Source organism: Sparus aurata, chromosome 5 (genome assembly GCF_900880675.1).
Source record: "Sparus aurata chromosome 5, fSpaAur1.1, whole genome shotgun sequence".
Taxonomy (NCBI): Eukaryota; Metazoa; Chordata; class Actinopteri; order Spariformes; family Sparidae; genus Sparus; species Sparus aurata.
In genome coordinates, this window is record NC_044191.1 from 27,763,466 (window position 1) to 27,781,929 (window position 18,464).

The 18,464-nt window shown below is 38.2% G+C and overlaps 1 protein-coding gene across 2 annotated transcripts in view; it reads right to left on the minus strand.

The window, feature by feature from the left end:
- Positions 1 to 18,464, minus strand: part of ipo11 (importin 11) — a 114,859-nt gene that overhangs the window by 60,633 nt on the left and 35,762 nt on the right. For both annotated transcript variants that reach the window (XM_030417392.1, XM_030417391.1), the window contains exons 15-18: positions 16,019 to 16,124; positions 6,294 to 6,420; positions 267 to 300; positions 72 to 112 (exon numbers count right to left, since the gene is read on the minus strand). In XM_030417392.1, coding sequence (XP_030273252.1) covers positions 72 to 112; positions 267 to 300; positions 6,294 to 6,420; positions 16,019 to 16,124 — 308 coding nt within the window. The remainder of the gene's footprint in view (positions 1 to 71; positions 113 to 266; positions 301 to 6,293; positions 6,421 to 16,018; positions 16,125 to 18,464) is intronic.

Below are 18,464 nucleotides of genomic sequence, written 5' to 3' on the forward strand. Positions count from 1 at the left end.
TAATCAGGGATTATTGTGAAATTTTGATTCTTTTCATTGCATATTTCAGCATTGGTGGTATAATGACTTACTGGGAGGAACTGCTCTGTCCGGAACTCGAAGTCATCAACAGGTGCTCATGAGTTAAGGATGAAATCAAACTGCTTAGGGTAAGTATGAATAGGTATAAATATGACTTGCCATTACTATGGACTGATAGATACAGTGAGGTTAATACAGATAAAAAAAATTATGCCCAATATGATTTAAAAGTGGGGGAAGGATATTGAGCTTCAGAGTTGTAGCTGTCTCAATCCGCACCTATAAGAAAAAAGAAAAGAAGAAGAAGATGAAGATACAGTTTATTTTGAAAAGAAGTTTCGAAATAAGGCATCATTTTAACCTCTCTATCAAGGCATTGGGATTGTTAGCTAATCAAAGCCACAGAGGAGAAATATTTAGTTTGTGAGTATCTAAATAAAAGAAGGAATGTGTAAAAAGATGAACAAGGACAGACGATCGCCAAAGCTGCGCATACAGTGATACAACGAGACACAAAAAAAACTACCATTACATTTTTCTTTAATGCCATCCTCAGAGAGACACGACAACATAGCTTGGTATAACACTGTACTGTAGGAGTGTGCACCTGCAGCAAGTTAGCTAGATACAGGCTGTCTATTGGCATAAACCGAAGCAGCCTCTCAACTCTTATAGACTCTAGCAGTGTAATCTAGCAGTGTCAGAGTGATGGAGGTAGAAAAGCCCATGAGGGAGAAAGTGATCAGATGGAGGAGATTAAAGAAGGTAAACGACTGAAGACTGAGAACTCAATTACAGCCGGCCTTTGCCTCTCAACAGCTTCAAGTCACACAAAGTACAAAAAGGCATGAGTCTCTACATAGGCAGACAAGTGAAGGTGAGTGTTGCGGCAGACACATGTTAGCAACACCATCTAGTCTATGAGGCAAGCTTTGCAATGTTATCTTAATCCAAACAGCAACCATGTATTTGACCATTTGTTTATTTCCTGACACAGCTACGTTATTTCTTTAGGTGCTATGACTCACATCCTGGTCTTTACACACAACATTTTAAAAGTTTATTTCTTCTTAGCCACAAGACTCACATTGACTCTATTATTTACTTTTGTGCTCATTTTCACATCTATATAATATGATAAACCCAATATTTATGTAATTGTGGAGGATGGAATACATTTGTAAAAAGAAAATGTGTTACATATTTTATTTTTAGTTTATAAATCATTAAGACACACACATTTTAAGATCAGTATCTCGGAACACACAAGTTGTCTCCATTGAAGTGGTCTCTCTTTTTGGACTTTTTATGCCAATCAATTCACTTCAAAAAGGTAAGCCAGCGGTCTGGAGGAAGTTAGTTAATTGGCCCTGTGCTTATATTTTTGTGCTTCCGTCCAAAGCATAAGATCAGTAGCATCAAACTTCACTATCAACTGACTGACTTAAATATGCAGCAAGCTTTCAAAAACCTCCCACAAAAACATATTTGATGCACAGGATGATAACAGTAAAGTGATTTCAGCTTTAAGCTGCATGACAACATTCATACCTTTTATGACAAACTAAAAACAGTGCTTGTTTATGAAGGACTGAGAGCTAAACAGACTCGAAGGGTGCCACGATACCATCCGTCTGAAACAACCAATAATACTCGAATACCAAGATTGATTTGGTTTTGGTGAAGGAGTGTAACAATCAATATGCAACACGTTCAACTACAGAATTGATTTCTCTTGTAGTGACTCAATTATTAGTTCCTGGGAACAGAGGAAAAAAAATACAGCCACTTTTCAATGGAAGACAGTATGAAATAGAGTCATTAAAAACGCATTTGAGACATTCACAAGGATTACATTTACCAAAATGATCGATATTGAATGATGTTTCAATTTGTGTAAGACTCTCACATCTAAAAACTTTACAGGCTATGGGTTTGGTAACAATCCTCTCAACCAGCTTTATCTTCTCTCCAAGGCAAAGTCATTCAGAATTCATTCAGAAAGAAGAGAAAAAACAATATTTCAACATATCTATGAATCCATCAAATAGATCCAAACTGACAAATTTTCTTAATCGTCCTCCATTCATAAGAATTTCAAACACTCGTCCTCACATGAAGTGGAGCAAGACTACTGTAAAATCTACATTCAATATGTGAAATTGCTTTAAGTTCAATTTGAGACACAGTTGGATTTAGAGATGTGCAAATGTTCCCCTTGTGTCTCCAAGATCATAAAATACAGAATAATGTTTCAGTAATGCTGCATACATTAACCAGCAACAAAAGGAGACTTATGATGAACGAAGCCCATCAGTTGCCATCAGCACTGGCCTTGTTGGCAATTCAGACACTAATGAGAGAAAATGCATTTCAATTCCACAGCAAAACGTAGAAGATAATAGACTGCTTAATGAAGTACTCGGGCGGGTCTCATAGCATGCACACACGGCCTGACAAAGATTCAGTCAAATACATTTGCTTCCCCTTATCATTCAGTCTCACACCGTCTTTGAGGAATACTGAAAAACAGCAGGTTCAGACTAATTTTCCATCAGTGATTAAGTTTAATCAGTGAAAATTACATTGAACCATCTCACTGAATGAAAACAACCCAAAGAAAAGCTTAAAAATTGGCAACAACTCTGTTAAAAAGCAAAAGCAGATCCCAAAAAATTGATATGCCAGTGGATTACAAACTGATGTATGCAACTATGTCTAGGAATATAGATGCACCGTGCTCTTCCTTCAGGAAAATAATTCAACCAGCGCCCCAGTGGTTATTACTTCAGTTAAATGTAATACAGATGGCATCAGCTATTAGAGCCCAGGAGTGGGTCAAAGTTTTATTATGGCCTCATAGACACCAACCACAAAGGCAGTAAACAAGCATTATCTAGAAATTAGAAGAAGCAGATAATCAACAATAGTTTGCACAATTATAGCTACAGCTATTTTATCACCAGAACCACTTGAAAGAGAGCTATCTTATAATAAGCTTTTTGGAAAACAAAGAAATAATTTGTTGGAATTTACCTGTGTGTTAAATTTAAGTTATCATTTTTCAGAGATTGTAAGAGTCACAACAATGACAATTATGTATGTTTGGCACAAGCAAATGTGATAAACTTTGTCTCAGGCTATGATCTTTTGATTACAGTAGTAATTTATAGTTAAAAAAAATGTCTCTCATAACAATGCATGTACTGTACAGTAACCAGAAACATGATTTCTCAAGAGTCGGAGTCGGATTATAATCATGAGGCACAAATACATACTTAACAAAGGTATAAAGGCTTCCAGCAGTCGAGGGAAAAGTGAGAGGAAATGGGACAAACTGCTGACTGAAACATTACAGCTTGATATCGTTAAAGCTGATTTAACAACATATTTGGGAAAACATTTTTACCTCCCACTGGGCCAAAAGACAGAAGGAGTTAAACTTGCCACCAAGATTATTTTTAGCACTCACTCAGAGTCTGTGAGTAACCGTCAGTGGAGAGTGCAGTTGTAGAGGAGAACATATTAGAGGAAATGTGGATTCAGATCATGAGTGTTATTTATAGATGCCAAAGAACTTTTGATGTGTGTGCAGGCACGTCTTTGTGTCTTTGTTTCGAACATGCAAAGCTTCCATAGGGTGTATGATTGCCATAAAATTGTACATTCATTGTCGACAAATGCATTTCTCAAAAGGCACAATAAAGATAGATATATTAAGACATTTGATAACAACAAACGCATGTATAATGAGTCTGGCTTGCACCTGCCATTCCTTATCTGCCCAGCAAAACCCTCAACAAACTTTAATTAACACAAAATGCAGCAGTCAGGCTCCTCAGGAAGAAAGAGCATAAGACACTAATTTCAGCCACTTAAGGATTTTTTATAAGATTTCACTAATCACGTTTAAGGCACAGGCTTGTCCATCAGTTATATTAACAAGCTCATAACTCCCTTTAAGCCTATTTGTTGCTTAAGGCAGACACACAAAACACCTAAGTCTAATTTAATGAGGCAAGATGACTGCACCTCCATTATTAAGGTGCCAGGCTCTGCTATGATCTTCACAGGTTATTACCTTCAAGACCATTAGGGATTAGGGAAAGGAATTTTGGTGAGTCACTGATGTTTAAGTGAAATATGTTTAAAAGACTGATGATTAAAAAAGAATGTGGAGATGGGGTTGGGGACGGTTACAAAAGTGGATAAGACATCAGAAAATGAAATACAGTAAATCAAAATCAATCCAGCTGTCATAGTGTAATGAAAAGATGTTCTCTCTTACACAAACTATGGATCTCCTTATAAATCAAGACAAATTAAAACCCCAGTTTTAGTTCAAATAACACCCTGTTATAAACTGTCATACACAGTCCCATTAACTGTAACCAATTTAGCCCGCATGCAGTTAAATTACAATTTTAATAAAACAACAATTCTACCCACTCTACAGTTTTCTAATTAGACTACATTACTGAAGATACCCCTCTACCATTTAAAATAAGACAATAAAGCAAGCCTAAGTGGCTGAGCTGACACACAATCACAGGAGCAAATCAATAAGACAGAGAAATAAGCAACAGAAATATCGATAAGCAATTGCACTGATTGATAGGGACAGTTTTCTCCATTAGGACATTAAAAGTTTATGATCAATAATTAATTTGGCCAAGGAGGCTCTAATAGGCCCAGGCAATATTGATCAGGAACCTATGATTGGTGATCTGCTCATTGATGTAAAAACAAGCTTGATTTAAGAAAGACAACTGAAACGAGCAGAACAACTGAAACTGTAAGAGCCATTATTCCACTGGTAAAACTTGAGTTCCAATACATGAGATTAGATTATAAAAACTGTGTGTATTCAATCTAATCTTATCTATTAAAAGTATGATACTAAATCAAATAACTGTTTTAGAATTGTCATCTCCTTCCCTAACTTTATGTATGTGGTTTACCAGTATTATCTGTATTTTTTTCATAATTTCTTCTTTTTTTGATTTTCTTTTTACACTACAAGTATTAAAAATATCTATGAAAATGGTTTGGTGGCCTGCTGGCACACATCGTTATGTCAAACCAACAATATCTCTAAATCATAATATTTGGGGATAAAATAAAGGGAAAAGGAAAAACCCAATGGTGAACATAATTGAGTAAAAATGCCTAATAATTACAGATATATAAAATAAAATTATTTTAAGACTGAGCTACTGAATGTGAAATACAAAGCGAGAAAACTGTGTGAAAGCATAATGCTCATTAGATACATTGTGAGGTGCCTGTTCATCATTTTACTATAAAGCCCGAATAATTAAATGCGAGAGATGCGGCTTTCTGCATTTAACTGGCATCCATAGCAACAGATGGCATTAGGTCCCATAGAAGTATGTATGTGAAAATTAGGAAGCCCATCTATACCATTTCATATCATGTATAATGTGTGCTTCTGAATGTATGTATTTTTTCTTCCATCACATTAATATTAGAGCATAATGTTTGCGTGGGCTCTACCTTACAAATATTATTATCTTAATTATATTTTAATCCTAATTATATCATAATCACATTAGGTATGCATTGCCGTTAAGAGGCCTGCAAATAAACAAACATCTAAAAAGTTCCTGCGCACAAAGATGGATTATGAAATAAGAAAAGCAATTAGACGCGGAGAGACTGAACCCACTGACTCACTAGGGTTCAATCTAATGGTTAGATTATGCTGTATTGCATTATAAATAATGCACTGGATTTTTCACATTCCTTTATATAAATTCTGTTGAAAGAAAACACATCAATCAAGTGCATGGCTCACGAGGCAAGAAAACCAAGGATGGTGAAATGCAATTTGAATTGAGGTCGACTATGGCATAATAACACCTACTTTACCACAAACAGGATCACAAAGGGGTTTATTAAGGTCATGGTGGCTGAATAAAAATGTCAATGAGTAAATAAAAGATTTGGCCTTTTATTCAAAGCTATTCTAAAAGATGACTTCTGTAAAACATACACAGAGTATTTTGAGAAATCAGATGGTAAACCTTCCCACAAACCCTGACTAACTACTTTGGCAGAAGGATGGCAGCATAATAGCCGTGGTTCCATGCTGTTAAGCCGAGAACTGTGTTTATGTAGCTGACTGTGCACTTTCACTTGCATCCCAACTCAGTCATTAGAAATTTAATGTTTTCTGGGAAAGCTGGCACTCCGGCTACGATAAGCAGTTTATGAAAAAAACAATGACTTTGTGTTTTTAGCTGTCTTACCACCAAGTCGGGATCCTGCATGAGGCTCAGGATGACTTCGTAGAGCAAAGGTCGAAGGTCAGATTTGAACTTGACAGAGATCCACTGTCCTATTAGCCAGATGACTCGTCTGCGAATCAACTTGTACCTGGAGAGGGAGAGGGAGAGGGAGAGGGAAGGAGTCAGTTATTCTTGCAGAGAAATACTTTCACAATTTAGAGAAATCAACCAGCTTATCTCCAAAATGTAGCTACAGTGATGGTATCCATTAAAAACAACTTTGCCAGCTATTCAAATGATGAAATCTGTCATTGCTTATGGCTCATCTTGAAATTGCTTTTATCAGTAGTTTACGTATGAGACTGCAGCAAAATGTGTGCTCTGAGGGAGGGAGCCCATATCGCTGTCCGTCTATTGCCCATATCCAACTCAAAGACCAAGTCTAATTCAACCCACACTGTGGTTGGACACATTTCCGTGTGCATCTGCACGCCACCAGATTAAAGTCCCCGGAGAGATAGTTACACAGGATATTGAAGACCATGGCTGTCGCCACGGTTGAGTCAGTTTTTCACATAATGGTCTCAAAACACAATCCAAGGGACAAACTGAGAAAATGGAAAAGAAGGTTAAGAAAGTATTTTGAAATAATTATATAGCAAGGAATCTGTCTGTCTTTCTGCATGTCTGTTATTTGCATATCTCAAGTACCGTTCATCTGATCTACTTTGCAAGAACTAATATGTTTACCATTGTTTGGCAGCACCATCAGTTCCTCCAGGATACCTCACTCATTGGTTGGTGATGTTTGGCTTGAAAAGTACCAATGTAATCATGCAGATTTCAAATTATAAATATCAAACATGTTTGATATTATCTGAGCAGCCCCTAGAGTCTATGAGCAGTTCAGGAGGCTTAAGAGTGGATCTGTGAACACCTGTCATCAGGGCTAAATAGTGTGTGATGTAAATACTGAGCTGCATGTCCCAAAGTGAGGCACTACATGTTTGGACCTGATGATTTTTCAACACTTGTATCAGGCTGGCGAGACATGTCCCTAAGCATCTGCCCTTTTTTCTATCAAGGCAGAAACTGTGTAAGGACTGCCGTGAGAGAAATGAGGGGATGGAGGAACAGAGAAACAAGAGGATAAAGGATAGGGGGATGACACTCTTGTTGGCTTCTTGTCAAAAATCCACAGGGACCCAGAGACCAGTCTGAGGCACTAGCCAGAAGATACTAAACAACGGCATGACTAAGGACTGAGACAAACAAAACTGTGTGCTCTCCGTCTGTGTTTGGGTACGGGTGTCTAAGTAAAGAAGAAAAGAGTTTGCTTGTGTAAATAAGCAAAAAAGCTTGTTCCTGTGTTTGGTACAATTGATTTAATTGATTTTCCCAATAGATCTCAAATAAATGTTAGCCAAAGGAATCTTGTAAATTAAAACTGACCCTGTAGATTACCATCACCATCAACGTTAAGCTAAACACCGTTTGGACCTGAATTCTAATCATCTTAAAAGCACAAGATGGCACTTAGACATTCTTGGACCGAGATACTCAGAAGCAGTGGAGCATGCAAGGAGAATAAACTAGGATCCAATTACTTTTAAAGGCAAACAAAGGCATCCAGAGCAATCTGATTTTCAGAGAGCTTTTACAAAGGCAGCAACATATGGGATAGTTGAAACATGATAGAGCAGGAATAGCAGTCCTAGTGGACAATGGCTGTGGGCAAATTACCAGAGCTCTCTTTGCATTCGGGCTCCAAACAACAGCTTGGCACCAGAATATTGGCACTCAGATAACAAAATGGTGAAGATAAATGATCAAATTACAGATGATTATCTGTTGTCCCACCAATGTTGTAACAGGGTCGATCCACAGCACACTTCCGTGTATCATTCTTATACACATGCCCATTTTTTCTGGCATGGTTTGGATCTACTTGTCCTCTTAGAGGGAAGGGTCACTGCAATCCAATACAAAGTTGCCGTGAGTGATACGCGGCATTAATCTGGAGCCCTGGTCAAGGTACACAGAAGCTAATCTGGCTGTACGTGGTTGCCCAACACCTTTTTAATGTACACTTCATGTTGGTTTTCCTTTAATTTGCTACACATCTGTATGTTTAAGATTTTATGCATGTTCTGACTTGAGTGCACAAAAAAACAATGATGGCAGATGTCAGCATATGGATTATGATGTCAGAAATAATGGCAGCTGCTGAAGTGACTCAAAGATTAGTGTTGCCAACTCTGCATGCTATATAAGAATGATGTATTTGTGCATGACTGTGACTGACAAATGCAGGCTACAGGCTACAGCTGTGACAGTGTGTGCTGGCAAAGTGGTAGAAAAGGATGAAAAGGCAGATGGACAGGCAGGTAGACAGGGGTATTTGTCTGTCAGTCAAAGGTTAGACATGACTCATCCACTCTAAGCCCACTTCCTCCATGCAGCTGTCAGCGAACCCTTCTCATCCTTCTGGCAAACACATGAGAAATCCATGTGAGCAAAATATGAACTAAATGAAAAGCAGAATACCAATTATCTACAAATAAGTCCTAACACACACACATGGAAATTGTTCCATTTCAGGCCAGTGTCGTAAAATATCTAGCTGGGAATGCCGAGGATTTGTTTGTTTGTTTTTTAATGAGAGTATTCAAGATATTCAAGAGTAGATATTATCACCTGGTCATAACTCATAACACTTATGTATAAAAGCATGGAAATTGACAGTTTAAAGTAGGATCTTTGTTTTAGATCAGAAGGTGATGGAGACCTGTTGTAATGTGGTAATTACTGTATAGTTATTCATGCAGATTCTACAACACTTGTGTGTTAATGAGGTCAACCACAGGTGAAAGATCTTGGGAGTCACAAGGGGAGCTACAAGGGGAGCAGATACAAGAGAAAAAGTAGTAAACACTTACACTAGCATAACTGTAAGAGGGAAAGCCAGAAAAAACCCACTGACAAATTGTCTGGGGAGCTCATGAAGCCAGACGTGATAGCAAGCTATCAAAGACAGAGTTGGTGCATCTCTTTGTTTATAAACACTTTAAAATGTGTTCAGAGTATAGAGCCAACATTAATCCATCCCTGGTGCCAGAAAATGAGGGAAAATTAGATGACCAAAGCACATTTTACAGTATCCATTGGCCACCCAGGGAAGGAACCAGCTTTTCTGTCAAAACTCCTCACAAAAGGTCAAGCCACAAAAGACAATGTCAAAATGCCAGAGTGTTTGTGTACAGAGTATGTTCTACCATTTCACTGTCAGACCCTGTCAGCATACAGCAATCTTATACTGTGTTCAGACCAAACGTGACTCAAATTATTCACGCGACTAGATTACATACAAAGTCAATGATAAGACGCTCAGAGCGCAGTGAATGACGAAAATTGTGTCAAGCAATAATCGTGTGAGCTGAAAATATTAAAGTCAAGCACAATTTTTGCGTAACACCATGTCGCGAAAGCCTATTGGCATTTATGTTCGCATTGACATCATGTCATTCACGCAGATGATGTCCGGACTCTGAACATGAACAACAATGGAGGAGAGGATAATAATCACTCAGAGCTGTATGATTACACATCTACTCATGCGGAGACAGAATAAATAAGGAGCTGCCGTGAAGGGAAGTGAACGAGAAGGTCAGGCTACTTGGTAAGTCATGTCAGCACGGTCTAGCTCTCCATTCAGGGAAAAGGCTTTTTAAAAGTTATTTACCTGTCATCAGGCCAACAGACCTGACGAAGCATGAATTTAGGCTTTTTACAAGGTGGCATTATGATGTTATTTCTGTGTCCTTCTGATCAATTTATTGCAGTCGGATGAGAGAAAATGGCTTTTTTATGGTGTCACGCGATTAGCTAGTAACTTCAATTACCTTCAAATTAATAACTCATGACCAAATGCAAGTAACTGAACGCAAATAATTCCATTCTGATTCTTCCAAGTATGCTCAAACTGTGTGCAGTGAGAGCATACCTGGGGCCTGTTGATATTGGGAGTGTGTGCCTGTGTCCAAGTTGGAGTCATGTATTTTGTATGAGTACATGTGTATGTGTGCACAAAGACGACTTGTTGTCATTACAGGTAAGACAACTGTTTTGTTTGAGACAGAGGAGCCTGACAGCAAGTCAGAATCCAACTGTGTGTTCCTGTTAGTGCACAAGACTAAGTGACAAGGAACTCTTTTTTTGGAAGTTACTTACTTATTTACCGATAGCCCGAGGATAAGCCAGAGATGCAAGTCAGCCACAGTAGTTCTGCTGACAGATATGGTTTTTAATATTTAGACTGCTGCTGCTTCATATTGTGTAATAAAGACATATTTACGCGGAGCCCGTCTTAAATCTGTTAAACCATAAAGAAGCTTAATGACACTATCGAAGCCCAATAGAAAAAGTTTACCAAACCTGTGAGCATATAAGTTAACACATACATGGCTTTTGCACGTACAGTAAGGGATAACACTAAACAAATGTTCTATTCTATGACTGTAATGGATGACGCAAATGCTTAGAATCACCAGATGGGAAGTGGAGGATAATTTGCCACTATGATGTACTATCCTGCCCATATCACAGCTAACCGTCAAATTAAGTTTCATAGATTGGATGCTTATGTAAGCAATCATGATACTTATTTTAAACATCAGTAAAAATAGCTCTTAAGCCTGAGAATGTCTTGGTTTTGCATTGCTAGTTAAGATCTTGCTAAATAGCCATTGGGCTCAGAGTAATGGCTTTGAAAACTCTGTTCCACCACAGCTCCTCTTACTGTTAGTTGATTTAGATGTCCAGATTCACAAAAATGCCCCTTTGTTTTGTAGTGTTGGTGGTTGTTCAAATAGCTGCCTCAGCGTTGCTTTCCTAATCAACAGATTACTTATAATAAAAAGCATGAATTTAGAACTGTAAGCAAACACTTGGAGCATCAATTGACAGCTTCCAGCCAACAAAAACACTGAATTTTAAGTGGCAATGGTGTAAACTGCAGGTTACTTAAAGAAACAAACACGAGTTGGTACAAGGAATTCCGTAACTCTAAACGTCATCATACTGATCAGAGACAATTTGAATCAGTCAAGTCACAAGCAAGTCCCTATCCTTAGGGACAGTTCATCAACCAGCCTGTCAACATTGAAGGTCCACAGACAGTTGATGTCATGTGGAGCACCTGGCTCCCCATCTGGACTTACATTAGTCCATTTTATTGTCTCATTGTCTCTTCTAAAACAGAGGTCTGAGGTGTGTGGCAGGACAGCCTGCTGTGGGCCTTCAACAAGACCCACAGCAGATGATGCTTCCTTTCATCTTCTTTGTTATTCTCCCTAAGGCTGAATGGAGACATGAACAGTCACTGCATTGTGATGCACATTTGCAGTGTATGTAGCATAGCCATATGTTTGCATGTCATAACATATCACACTCAGACAAAAATGCAATGCTGAAAAATAGTATTTTTGCAAGTCTGGGACCACCAAGCTTGGGTAAAACAGAATTCAATATATAAACCTTTCCACCCATTGTAACATTTCCTGATTGCTGGTGAGCTCTTGCAACACCGAAGAATATCACAAAAAATGCCCCAGGAATTGATTCAGAAACAGGATTTATGTTCATCAGGATCAATAAAATTAAAATGACACCCCACCACAGGGAAACAACATAGTGACTAAGACAAATTGTGGGCTGAGAGGAAGCAGAAAATCCTGCAGGTGTGGGAGCAGGTGGATGCAAATCTCTAGTCCACACAACAGAGACTGTTGAGGACAAAACTAATTTCGCAGCTTTAAATTACACAGGTTTCTCAAGAAGAAAAGTATTTACTTTTAAACTCTTTTTAAATGTACATATCCTGCTAAGCATATTGCTGATGTTTAGTATTTCATCGCTCTTTGTGATGTGGATCAAGTTCCAGGTAATATAGCTGTATCAAACACTCCACAAACCAAGAAGGCAGGCAGTGCAACTTGATCTGGGAATGCTCTGGTAACAGCGACAAATATGCACTAGGCGAGCATGTCGGACAGAAAATCTGCTCGTAGAATGGATTCTGGCAGATGTCAAAATAGGTATTGCCCTGAGATACTTCTAAGTTGGGAAAACATTTCAGGCATGTCACTTTTGTTTTAGCCAACCCGTCCGGTTTCATGCTCATAAATGAACACACTGACAGCCTCTGTCCCCACTGTTAGATTAAATGTTATACAGAAACTATACAGTGAAGTTGTAGTTTCCTTTTATCACTGGTTTTCTATACTTTTATATAGAAAAACAAATTCTATAACAGCTTGTGATCTCACAGTATCTGCTCACCTTTCGTATGTGCAAACAGCAAAAATGCAAAAGAGTGGCTCCAGCAAAATGCCTACATTAGCTAAGAAATATTGCAAAAATCTCTTCAATAACATAAAGAGATAATGGACAAACAACCAAAAGGTGGAATTTAGATAGAATTTGGACCAGGGCTTCACCCCAGCATACTCAAAAATGCAAAACACACAAAGAAAAAATACATACACATATTTGTTGTTGATTGCTTGCTAACCTTAATTTTCAATATCACTAACAACACACTGTCTGCCCATGGAGTATAGGGTACAGTGCAAGTTTATTTTGCTTTGGCTCCCTTTCCCTTTGGTGTAATCATGGCACTGGCAACCTACCAGCTTCTGTCAATCAAACAAAGACCTTGACATGCCCCACTGGCCAGCATTGCTGATATTTCCTCCACAAGACTTTTTTTCTCTCCTTTCAATAATTAAAACATATTAGCAATTAGATTTAAAAACACATTGACTTTGTGTAAGTGTTATCAAGCGGAAAGTATTGTTGATAAACATTGTTGTGTGCAAGGAAGGCTGATATGAAGACTGAACATTTGTGGCATTTTTATAACTGTACCAGTATAAAGCACTGGACCAAAGCAGAGATAAGTCAGCAGGCACAAGTCTACAATATAACAGTTAACGGTCCCACAATTCCCTGACTTCAATCCACCTGAACACCTTTTAGAATGAACTCGAAAGTGGCATCAGTAAAAATAACATCCACCTATAAACCTTAAGCAGTTGTGCTAAGCACTGATGCTTGCATGGTCAGCTTTGATACCAAATCACTATACAGGTCCCCCTGTTCAGCTCTTTAAAACGAGGTCAGGCACACTGTAGAAAAGGGATTTAGAAATCTCCCCAGCAAATGAAATAGAACTGCAACGCATACAGATAATTTAAGTATACAGACTGCAGCACATGGAGGGGAAATGGGGTGTTACAGTGCTGTGGCTGTGCTGAAAAAAAAATGGCACTTTAAAATAATTTGTTTTAGATGACATACATACTGTCTATATAGACAGGGTCATGAGAGGGACAAGGGTAGTCTTAACTTTACATGAAAGTATTTTTTTCAAACATCAGAGGAAGTATATTCTTGTGCCTGGGGTGTACAGAATGATATATAGAACTGTGACAAGATGTAAAACATGATGACAAACTGACTTGTAGACAAGTACACGTTTGAATCTAGCCTACAAACATATGCACGCAGAAACACATACACAAGGGAAAAAAACAAGCACAAGCCCCTGATTGCTTCAAAAAAAGGAACTCCACTCAGTGATGGACTTCATCAAAAAGCACCCATGCTTTTACATCTATATTCTCCTTACAGAAGCCTCTTCAAAAGACTGTGGGTGAGCAGTGAGAAATCAAAGAGTTGAAAAGTTTATCTGCTGTCATTTATATAACTGACCATGGCTTTACTAAAGTAAAACAAAATCCTCTTAGCAGAAGGCAACAGGTTATCAGCTAAGGACCTCTTTGTTGTCTTTTAAAAGACATTCTTTGGCAGTTTAAGGATAAGGCTGGACTTATCTATTCATGATCAACAACATCACTGGAGACTAAACCAACCATGTATTTATCCTGCTAATATCTATTAGCTGTATGGCCACAGGCTGACAAACAGTTATGTCTGGAGCCAGAGCTCTGCACTGGGTGGCATTTTTCTTTTGCTATTAACACACCAAATGTATTTCAATTCAAAACAAATCCACAAGTACATATTTCTTAATTTTTTGGGTAGAGTTTAGGATAAGAGGTTAAAAAGTTAAAAAGAAACTCTGACTGAAGAAGACAAAGAAGCAGATACAAAAGAACAAGAAGCAAAACAAGAACAAGAAGTAGAAGAAGCAGAACAAGAGAAATGAAAAAACAGAATGACCTGACATCGAGTCTTGGCTAGTTTTATTGGTTTGTTTTTATCTAACTTTTTTTACTTTCATTGTATTCATTTCCATTTTTATTATTTTCTTCTGTTGCTGGGGGAGTTAATAGATGCAAATGTATATACATGTGTGTATGTGTGCGTGTATACGCATAACAAACCAAGAAAGCCCCACATTTGGCATGTCGCTACATCCCTGTGTAGTACTCTCATTTTTATTTCCCAGGATGTTCTATTCATGCACTCCAAGGATGAGGCATGACTGGAATCCTTAATCATTGTCTCAATAAATTGAGTTTGTTTAAATACAAAGAAATTAAGTAAAACTTTGAATGTCAAAAGGAAAACAGGAGTCACGTACAGTGGAGGTGAACTGAACCTTTGAAAAAAGTAATAAAAGGACTCTGGTACAACGTTGAGGGGTTATTCACACCTGCACTGTATGGAAGAGGGGCCACAGTGACATCAGAACGCCGGCATTCTGACGTCAGCACTAACCTAAGAGACCGACCTTTTGAGTGCTGCAGGCTTTTTGTTTTGATTGTCTTGGGGTCTGTGTGCGCAGGGCACTTCCTTTGTTCTTCATATCACTCTCACCACTTCGCCTCTGGCCACTCTCCCATCAATTTTAAAATGCATTCATCCATCAGCTCTCTGTTTATTTTCACTGCATCTGACTGTGTGGAGTTTGAGTTTTGTAAAGTTTATGCTTGCAGTGGTAGTTGGTATTAGTGTTCAGGGATACACCGAATACATTACCTCCCCATTGCTCATGCTGTTGCATTTTGTTTTCTATCAGTCAATGCTTGGTTAGACGAAGGACGCTATAATTATAAACTAAAAGTGTCTGCTCCATGCAGCAGCCGCACCAGCGGCGGATTCAAAGCACAAAGTTGCAGGAGTCATATTTCATTTATAACATGACGATAGTAAGGAGAGGTGACCAACCTTAGTAGAGTTTTCTTTACTGTTTTTCTACTTAAACAACACATTTAATTGCTGCTTGTAGAGTGATGGAGTGAATGAAAGCAGTAGTTGTTAATGTGACCATGACAGACATTGACTTAAATCTGCTGGCTGATTATTAGCCTTTTGGCATCCATTGACTGCGCTGTTGACTGTGATCAATAGCTAGGCAGAGGTTAATAGTCAATTAGCTTGAGTTACAAAGTAAGGAATTCTAACTACGGAATGGATCAGACACCACTTATGTCTACAAGTGAGCTCACACACAGTAAAACAAACCACAGTCTTAGTTTATCAACTATGGTTTCAAGAGTAAATGACATTTTTAAGCAAAATGTGACACTAATGCTTTGCAGTATTAACACTTTCAGAAGGCAATCTGATGCAGTCCAACTCTCACTCTCTGTTTGTCCAGCTAGAGCTGGTTAATTTGATTGGTATAAACCAATACTTAAAAAATTCGTTAGAAATGAAATACGCATACTGAAAAATGTGTGAATGTTTCAAAGGAAATGCAACCCTTGCAGCAATACCTGTGATGGTTGACTTGCAGCTCTCCAAGAAGCTGATTCTTGAACCACTGGTCAAAGTCCACATTGTCAAACAGCTCATAGGCTGCCAGTCCCACTGCATTGTAAACTGTGGACAAAACAATCACAACACAAGTCAAAAAAACGTCATTGTATATTACCAACGTAAAATTTAGTATAGTAACAAGAATAGGACTACTACTATATGAAATACAACAGCTTTATCAAAGAGAAACTATTTCTTATCGTCCCGAAATGAGACACAGAACACCAAAACCAAAGTCATCAACTCCTGCATTTTACTGGATGTTCTTGTTTCAGGGTCTAATAGGGTCTAATAAATCACACTATAAAATGCATCACGTCTCAGTTTTTATTTCAATGTTTAGAATTTTATGTTTCATGTGGCTTTAACTTCTTCAAAACTCGTCTCTCCAGTACAACAAAGCAGTGACAGAACTACAGAGTGCATATTTCTCAAGGGGTGTAATTTGTGTCACCTTGATTTCTACACCATGACAGGGAGTGGGCCATGTTGAATATATGAGGCTGTAAAAAATGCACCTGTTTGTGGTGTCAAAAGGCTACACAGCAGGATAAAAAAAAAAAAGAAGTCACTTTTATGTTATGGCTCCTGACATTTCAGGTCTCTGTTAACACTAGAGTCAAAATGGCAATTGGGTGGCAATCCTTTTACTTTGAGCCTCATACCGCAAAATGTGTCAGTGTGTTTGCTTATAATGATACATTCCTTGAAAAAGGGTGGATTTCTCTAAGTTTTAAAGACATGTTTTATAAAGAGCAGCAATTCTGGGAGTAAGTGTAAGTTTAACAGCACGACCAGACCGTTTAATGTAATCCTCTCTAACACAGAACATTCCCTCTCTTCTTTTGAATCTAAGGTGGTCTTCGTCTAGAAATTGGAAAAAAAAGTAGAGGGGCTTAAAAACTGATAAAATATGAGAATAGAAAAATATGATTGTATAAGAACAATATTATAGATGAGAGGAAAAGAACAAAGACAGAAAAGAGGGGAGACTTAAAGGAGAGAAACATTTTGCCATTGCTATATTTCTCTAGTGTTATGCTAGGCTGGCACTCGGCGTGGGTATATATGACTGTTTGAGAGAGCGAAAGGCCAGAGTAGAGAAAGCTACAAGGAGATGTATAACACTGCACAAGTCTCAGCAGAATTATCTCAAAAGTTATGCTGCGGCTAAACGCCTCTCAGACATATCATCTCTCATTTATCATGAGAGAGAGTTGAGTGGATGGATGGACTCGGCAGAAAAGATGGATGGTTCAAAGCCCCAAAAACCAAAGCTTTGAGGAGTTACAATTTATATATATAACTGACAGGAAACTGGAAACTCAGAGAAACATACATTTTCTTTAGCTGTTAAGAGGCCAATAAGCACTCAGTAATGTGTGGATTGATTGTTCATAAGTACTTTAATCATCATAATTTGTGTTGTTGTCTTATGTCTGTTATCACTTAGCTTCCCTTCGAGGCAAAGCATAATTAGTTCCTGCTCTACAGCTCTGCTATATTATTCTGGTTCCCCTGAAAGAGATGTTCATGAACTTTCAATTGCATTTTAGTGGTCACAAAAGACGGCTCGAAGGGCAAGAGTGCAGCATTATATACTTACTCATTTCTAATGTACAATATTTAATGCCGCTATCAGTGCTGCATTAAAATGACAAATGTGGGACTGATGCAGGGGCTGCAAGAAATATAGGAAATCACAGCTAAAACTTGGTTGAATGCCAGTTAGGAGTGTTTATCAGCTATTGAAATAATCAAAGCATATGGTCTTGATTTTGCAGCAAATATGAGTTTTTCATATTACATATGAAAAATGTGTTTATAGCATAAAAAAGCAAAGCAAACTCACACATATAATTTTGGTTCGGGGGCACAAAAAAACACTAGACCCTCTTCTTACCGTTTTTTTTTTTTTGGGTTTGGTCTATAGTTGCATTAGAACTATCATAATTATTGACGTATCTTTATTTTCTTCAAGGGAAAAATCAGCACCTGCTGTTATCAAGCGCCCCCTTTGGCTCTTCAACCAGCTCTCACAGCCAGAATTATCAGCCACTCCCGCTACCACAGCACAGCTTCATCATCCAGTGATGTCTGCTGTTTTATCAACACTGTCAACAGACTGCTGAGCTCTCTACTGGCATCCAGCTTTAACAGAAGCCCTCTTAGCAGGCAATCCAAACTGTCTGTGATTTACTCGTGTAGGCCATAAAACCAACCGTGTGGCAGCCCTGACCTGCCAGAGAGTTATAAATACTAAAAGGAGGAAGAGAGAGGAACAAGGAGGAAATAGGAAAGATAAAAGAGGGCAAAAACACGATGAGGGAGTAGCATAGCAGGAACTGATCACATTAAAAACAATTCAACAAAATGGGAATCTATGGATACAATTTTCATTTT